The sequence below is a fragment of the Herpailurus yagouaroundi genome, unplaced genomic scaffold (genome assembly GCF_014898765.1).
Source record: "Herpailurus yagouaroundi ecotype Mexico unplaced genomic scaffold, PumYag 207, whole genome shotgun sequence".
Taxonomy (NCBI): domain Eukaryota; kingdom Metazoa; phylum Chordata; class Mammalia; order Carnivora; family Felidae; genus Herpailurus; species Herpailurus yagouaroundi.
In genome coordinates this window covers 2126420-2133978 of record NW_024412438.1, presented here as the reverse complement: position 1 = coordinate 2133978, position 7559 = coordinate 2126420, and the positions used below count along the sequence as shown (strand labels likewise).

General features: G+C 47.4%; 2 protein-coding genes across 3 annotated transcripts in view; one reads left to right on the top strand and one right to left on the bottom strand.

Annotated features, from left to right (window-relative positions):
- The first annotated feature begins 484 nt into the window (after positions 1–484).
- OR10Z1 (olfactory receptor family 10 subfamily Z member 1) lies at positions 485–1426 on the top strand. Its single transcript, XM_040452358.1, has one exon. The coding sequence runs from the start codon at positions 485–487 to the stop codon at positions 1424–1426; it is 942 nt and encodes a 313-aa protein (XP_040308292.1).
- Positions 1427–6878: 5452 nt separating this feature from the next.
- The window catches only part of SPTA1 (spectrin alpha, erythrocytic 1), a 65405-nt gene continuing 64724 nt past the window's right edge, over positions 6879–7559 (bottom strand). The window contains exon 51 of one of the 2 annotated variants that reach the window (XM_040452496.1): positions 6879–7491. In XM_040452496.1, the coding sequence (XP_040308430.1) occupies positions 7366–7491 (126 nt within the window). In that variant the 3' untranslated portion in view covers positions 6879–7365. The remainder of the gene's footprint in view (positions 7492–7559) is intronic. The other variant, XM_040452495.1, reaches the window with a different exon arrangement.

The window sequence follows — 7559 nt, the reverse complement described above, 5'->3', positions numbered from 1 at the left end:
TGCGGGTGTATGTATATATGATGTTGGTATGAATATATGTGTGGTGCACACATCTACTTATTTATGTGCTTTCTCAATAGATGTGCATTTATAGCATGCCTGATGTATTTGTGATTGGTGGATATGGTCATTAATGGCGAACGTGCGGTGTACTGAGGAGATATGCGTGATTATGTGTGAGGGCTTTGCACCTGGTGTGCATGTACACGTGTGTGTCTATGTGTGTGCACATGTGTGCACATTGTGTGCCTTTGTGCATGCCTGTGCATGCATATACATGCATGTGAAATGGATCCACATATCTGTGCCTCTAATGAGATAAATACCTTTCTGAGGTTTGATGGCTGTCTAAAAATACAGCCATCTTTTTGAGTTCCAACAGGCACAAAGGAATGAGAACCCACCTCATCCTGCCTTGTAAAGAAGCGGGGCATCTACAGACAAGGGGGAAGGGATCCACACATCTATGAGGGTACCACCGAGGATGGGGCAGACCAATGCAACCGCCTGGAGGGGCTTTGTCTTCCTGGGCTTCTCCGGCTTCGGGGAGCTTCAGCTCCTGCTCTTTGCACTCTTCTTCTCTCTGTATCTGGTCACCCTGACCAGCAATGTCTTCATTATTGTGGTCATCAGGCTGGACAGCCATCTGCACACCCCCATGTACCTCCTCCTTTCCTTCCTGTCTTTCTCTGAGACCTGCTACACCTTGGGCATCATCCCTAAGATGCTCTCCAGTCTGGTCATGGGGGGCCAGGCCATCTCCTATGAGGGCTGTGCGGCCCAGATGTTCTTCTCTGCCTCGTGGGCCTGTACCAACTGCTTCCTCCTGGCCGTCATGGGCTTTGACAGGTATGTGGCCATCTGTGCCCCATTGCACTATGCCAGCCGCATGGATCCTCCTTTCTGCGCCCGGCTGGTTGGCACCTCCTTCCTGAGTGGGTACCTCTTTGGGCTGGGAATGACACTGGTCATTTTCCACCTCCCATTCTGCGGCTCCCACGAGATCCAGCACTTTTTCTGTGACACGCCGCCAGTGCTGAGCCTGGCCTGTGGGGACACAGGCCCGAGTGAGCTGGGCATCCTCATCCTTAGCCTGCTGGTCCTCCTGGTCTCTTTCTCCTTCATCACCGTCTCCTACGCCTACATTTTGGCAGCTATCCTGAGGATCCCCTCCACTGAGGGGCGGAAGAAGGCCTTCTCCACCTGTGCCTCACATCTCACAGTGGTCACCATCCACTATGGCTGTGCCTCCTTCATGTACTTGAGGCCCAAAGCCAGTTACTCTCTTGAGCGGGATCAGCTGATTGCGGTCACCTATACTGTGGTGACCCCTCTCCTCAACCCTATTGTTTATAGTTTAAGGAACCGGGCTGTGCAAACAGCCCTGAGAAGTGCCTTCCGAGGGAGGTTGTTGGGTGCAGGATGAAGGCTCTCCTGTGGCTCAGCCTCCTTTGCGGAGGCTGGACTGAGAACAGGAACCCAGGCCAACCGGCCACATACTCTGTGTCTCAGGTCAAAGCTGTCCCATCCCCAACCCTCTGGGAGAGCCCAATCCTGCAGCCTACAGTCCCGGGGGTGGGGGGCAGGGGGAGGGCTGCTGGGGGAGCGGAGCAGGGCTTCCTGCTCTGTCCATGGTGCTTAACTCCCACTGAGCTCAGAATCTGAATTTCCACTTTCGGCCTAAGAGCCGCCACCACAGAAACCCCATTCGTTAAGAATTTTCCAGCTCGGCTGAACAGAGAGCAGCTTGGCACTTCAAGTTCAAAGCAGGGCTGGCTGGGGCCCTATCAGGGATACTGTAGATATACGTAAAATCACTGTATAATTAGACTATCTTACCTAAAATGCTCTTCCAAGATCAAAATTCATTGGGAATCTATTTGACAGATTCGTTTGAATGTTCTGTTAAATGAAAAGGTAGGTTTTTTTTTTCTCTCCCCCAGAGGGTGCCTTTCACCTTTTTTTATATTATTGTCCCATCTATCTCTGGCTCATTGTTTCTTTGTGCCCTGTGTTGGCCTCATGATCTCTGGTGTCAAGGACCTCCTTGCTTGGCTCACTCCCTAGCATGGACACTGTCCTGTAGAATCTGTGGTGGATACACTGTCCTGTGTATTACACTTTCCACCTGTAATATCTCGTGCACAGACATTCTTAGGAGTAAGTAAAGGTATTATGAATTCGCACGGTTGTCAAGTAGGAGTTTGAATGCAGGCCCTGTAACTAACTGTGTGATGCTGGGTAAGTTACATTACCTTTCTCAGCCTCAACGTCCTCATCTGTAAAATGGTTGCACCTTGGTGGTTTTGCATGGCTTACTAAACGGAACCATGCATGTAAAGAATTTAGCACAGTACTTGGATCATAGTCATCTTCCCATAAGTGTCGGTTGCTATTATTGATAACGAGCTAAGCAACGTAATATCAGCTTTTAGTTTGGGGAGAGGTTAATTTCCGTGGAGAATCAGAGACTTCAAGGTTAACATCGGTGGATTTCAGAGGTTTTGTGTCTAAGGTGATACTTGAACTTGTTCTTCACAGATGGCTAAGTTTTTCTTTTTTTCAACGTTTATTTATTTTTGGGACAGAGAGAGACAGAGCATGAACGGGGGAGGGGCAGAGAGAGAGGGAGACACAGAATCGGAAACAGGCTCCAGGCTCCGAGCCATCAGCCCAGAGCCTGACGCGGGGCTCGAACTCACGGACCGCGAGATCGTGACCTGGCTGAAGTCGGACGCTTAACCGACTGCGCCACCCAGGCGCCCCCAGATGGGTAAGTTTTAATGCAGTCAGTGGGAAGGAAGAATCTGCTAAAAGAGAAAATTGGGTAACTAAAGTCTCAATGACAAGGCAATCTAGGCCTGTGTCAGAGTTTGGTGAATTGTCCAGAGACGCTGAAAATGCGTCACCAGTGGTGCTGAGAAGTTGACTTGGGTGAAGGCATTTTTTCGCGGAGAGCAGCTTCAATACCTTGCTTCAGGCTTGATGCCTTCGGCAGTGGGAGAGAGGACACCGTAAAACCTCTGAGCAGAGAGCTGAGTGGCGTCTGGAAACTGATTCAGGAAGATTAATCCAGCAGCAGAGAGGATGACAGATCTCAGCAGAGAGAAAAAAGAGGCAAAGAGATCAGTAAGAAATCCATCATCATCATCATAAAGAAAGGCATGGAGACCAGAACGTGGATAGTGGGGCTGGAAGCTGAAGAAAATTATGAAACATAAGAGGTTTTGAAAATGCCGAATTCACATAATTCAGCAATGAGTGAGCAGTGGGGGGCAAGAGTTGAGAGAAACTCATATTGGGGGGATTTTTTTTCAAATGAGAATTCATACTTTTCTATGTTCTCAGGAAAGAAACACAGACTCCAGTTAGAACTTTGTGGAAATTAAATTTGGCAAGAAGGGAGCCAGATCCCAGAGGAGAGAACAGGTTGGGGAGAGGTAGGAGAGTTAGTCAGATGGCAGAAGGGGCCTGGGTCATTGGAGAGAAGTTGGGTACTCTCGCATCCTTTTCACTCCGGGCTGGGAGTAATCTCCCCATTGCACTGAGGCTGCCTGAGCAAATTCATTTCCCAAATCGATTCAGTCCATCTAGCATAGTATTCCCTAAATGCACACCAAGCAGTGGTGGGTAAAGATGTTTCAAGAATTAGTAAGTAATACTCAAAGGTCCTACTGACTTCCAAATGTAGTAGTCTTAAGTTTGGAAGGACGTAAAAATCACATGGGGGTGGAACGATTGTTCAGAATAGGTGTCCCTGGGAGCCATCCCTACAGACAGAGCCTACAACTGACCTGGGGTGGGGCCAGGCAGAAAGAGTTTATGAAATCACTCTAGGTGATTCAAATTCCCTCCTTTGGTTAAATAAGTGACCATGTGCTTCTTACAAAGAATAAATCATCCTTCCAGGCACATGCACGCGCGCACACACACACACACACACACACACAGCAAAACAGAGGCCCCTCCGATGTGAACACGACCACATGTGCCCAACTCATGGTCCTTAAGGAGCCCATTAAGCGACGAGGGTCTGGAATCTGACTTCCTGAGGTTAAAGCCCTGATCTGTCACGTTTTGCACACATGACCTAGGGCAAGCTTCTTCGCCTTTCTGTGCCTCCGTTTCCCAGCCATAGAATGGGATGATAGTAGGATCTGCTTTCTTTTTCTTAAATATTTATTTATTTTTGACAGAGAGAGAGAGAGAGAGAGAGAGAGCAGGGGAGGGGCAGAGAGAGAAGGAGACACAGAATCTGAATCAGGCTCCAGGCTCTGAGCTGTCAACACAGAGCCCGACGCGGGGCTCAAACTCACAAACCATGAGACCATGACATGGACCGAAATCGACTGCTTCACCCACGGAGCCACCCAGCACCCCTGGTGGCATCTGATTTCTAGGGCTCTTTTGGAGAAGATTGTTATAAAGTTTTCAGAACAGAGCCTGCCACGCACAGAGCACTCCTTACAGCCATCTGTTATTGTTTGGAGCTTCCAGACAGCATCACTTGAAGCCGCCTGTTCATGTTGGTGGAAGCTGGGACCAGCAGTGCCCTGCATCTTGCATTCCATGATTTAACTGGACAAGCAGGAGTACAGGGCTGTTGCCTGGCACAGCATCTGACTGCAGAAAGCAGGAATCCGGATCCTGGGCCTTGAGAGGATTGCAGATTGGGAAACCGGCCTGGATACAGGAAACAGAAATCTGACAGCTTCCAGGCAAATGCCTGGTGTCAGAGAGGTGCATTAAAAGTAAAGGGGAGCATTCTTTTAGGAGTGGAAGGGTTATAGAGACACAACTGAGCAGTAGGGATCATGAAAACACCCACGGATGTAGCTGTAGGGCTGGGGCTCGGAAACAGGCTTCAATCTATATGTTGTAAAGAAAAGAGTTAATAGGACTAAGTCAAGGGCTCCAGTTTAAAGTAAGTGAACAGAAAGTTAGTAAAAGATGAGTATTGGGGTGCCTGGGTGGCTCAGGTGGTTAAGCATCTGACTTCAGCTCAGGTCATGATCTTGTAGTTTGTGAGGTCGAGCTCCGCATCAGGCTCTGTGCTGACAGCTCTGTCTCTCTCTCTCCCTCCCCAAAATAAATAAAATGTTAAAAAAATTGAAAAAAAAGTAGAGTATCAGTTAGGTGGAACTTAAACCCAAATCCCGAGGGACATTTGATAGGAGTTCTAATTGTTAAAAGTTGAATATTTACAGACCCAACAAAATTATGTATGCTGCTCCCTGCATTTCCATTTGTACTTGTGTGCCTAGGTGGTCAGAATCTGACTTCAGAGGGAGCTGTATGTGACTCTGACATCATCATCTTCTTGTGGTCTTTTGTTGATTCATCAGATAAATATTATCTCCTCTGGCCTCAATATGACCCAATATCTTTCATGAAATGCTAATAGTCCTTTGCCTTAAAGCATTTCTTAACCCATCATCCATCATGCCTAATAATCTGATTTAGGCCTTGCAGATACTTGGGGGAGGGGGAGGCTCGGGATGAGAATGGAACCATACTTACCTTTGCCTTTGTTCATCACGAGCACGTGTTTGTTAGAGTCTCCCTACTTCTTGGTAAGTGTGATATTAATGATACCGTTTGTGATGGTCCATTGGGCTAGCTTTTTGTCAACTGCAACCATTCTTGGTAACTCATAATCAAGTGGTTTTTTTCTTCAAATCCTTTTTGATTTTCATGTTCAGTAGTCTCCAAATGTTTAAGCAAAACTTAGTAAAAAGCTTTATACATTATTAGCAGCAAAGATAGCTTTTTGGTTTTAACCAAAGATTCGCTTAAGTGGCTCCAGGGACAGAATTTGTCCCTGGCTGAGGAAGGACTGACTTTTGTGTGAAGGATGAGTTGGGACAAGGCGATAATCAGGTAGCAATATCCAGGGGCTGGCCGCGGACACCGTGCGGGATACTAGCACAAGGTACAAGGCAGACTGACCTAAGAATTCTCTCCAGCAAACGACACCATCGGCTTTTACAAGTCTGGACAGAACGTCAGCTTTGGCCTGAACACCTTTTGGAGACAGCACCCCCCTCTTCTTGTTTTTCTTCCTTAATTCTTCATTTTGGAAACAGTTCTACTACTTCTTACTAATTCTCTTCTTAGAGAATTAGAGTTCTCTAATGGGAGGCAGAAGGAAATCAAAACCAATAATCTCGTCATTGCATTAAAATGTAAGGGCAGGGGCGCCTGGGTGGCGCAGTCGGTTGAGCGTCCGACTTCAGCCAGGTCACGATCTCGCGGTCCGTGTGTTCGAGCCCCGCGTCGGGCTCTGGGCTGACGGCTCGGAGCCTGGAGCCTGTTTCTGATTCTGTGTCTCCCTCTCTCTCTGCCCCTCCCCCGTTCATGCTCTGTCTCTCTCTGTCCCAAAAATAAATAAAAAACGTTGAAAAAAAAAATGTAAGGGCAAACGTGAGGACGCAGAGTACAAAAGGAAGCCCTGTTTGGCCAGAATCTCACCGTTCTGAGACTAATGACATCCTCTCTCATGGAGAAGTGTGGAAAAGGGACAGATCAAGAGGAAAACAGGTGCTGGCATTTTTCTTCTTCTTCTAAAGACACAAGTATTGGGGTTCTTCAGGATGTCAAATATCTTCACTTCCAAACGTAGGAGTTCTATTTATTTATTTGTTTTGAGAAAGAGACAGAGTGAGCGGGGGAGGGGCAGAGAGAATCCCAAGCAGGCTCCGTGCTGTCACCGCAGAGCCTGACTCCAGGCTCGAACTCACGAAACCGCGAGATCGTGACCTGAGCCGAAACCAAGAGTCGGACGCTTAACAGACGGAGCCACCCGGGCACCCGTCAAAGGTGAGCATTTAGACATGTCCAAAACTCAAGAGAAGCTCTTTGTAACTCGTCTTGGACTTTATCCGTTCTACCCTGGCCCTTGTTCGCAGTGTAATTACCTGCCCATGTTTAGATGGCTATGTGATTCTCAGAAATACAGAAGCTCACGTGTGTAACATGTTACTTCATATTGCCCTATTAAAAAGAAATACTTAAATATGAGGGTGTTTTTTTTTTTTTTACAAAAGGAAATATTTTATTCCGCAATCAGAACAAAACAAAGTAATAAAGAATGTGTAGACTCCAACAAGAAAAAATAAAGAACTTGACCCCTGAGTAGTCACTGGTTGCGTAAGAAATAAGCCCGTGATGCTTCCTCTCCTCCAACTCTGTTAATGCCTTATATCCTCTAGCTTGAGATTTTTCCGGGTCCTCTAATAAGTGTAACACACACACACACACACACACACGCACACACGACTATCTCCTGTCTACTTGCCTGTCTCCTTCCTCCCCCAGTACTTCCCACCACACCAAGATTTTCTATGACCCCGGGAAAGCTGTTTATCAGTTGCCAAAGTAGGAACTGGTGAAGCCCACGTAGTCATAACCAGCAAGGTGTCTTTGGCCTCGCGGGTCCACGTATTCTTGCATATGTGATGCACAGAACTGCACTTGTTCTGGGGTTAGGGCCTGAAACAAAACAGAGATACAGTCCTAGGGATGAAAAACAGCTGACTCCTTGGAGCTGGCGATAGGCC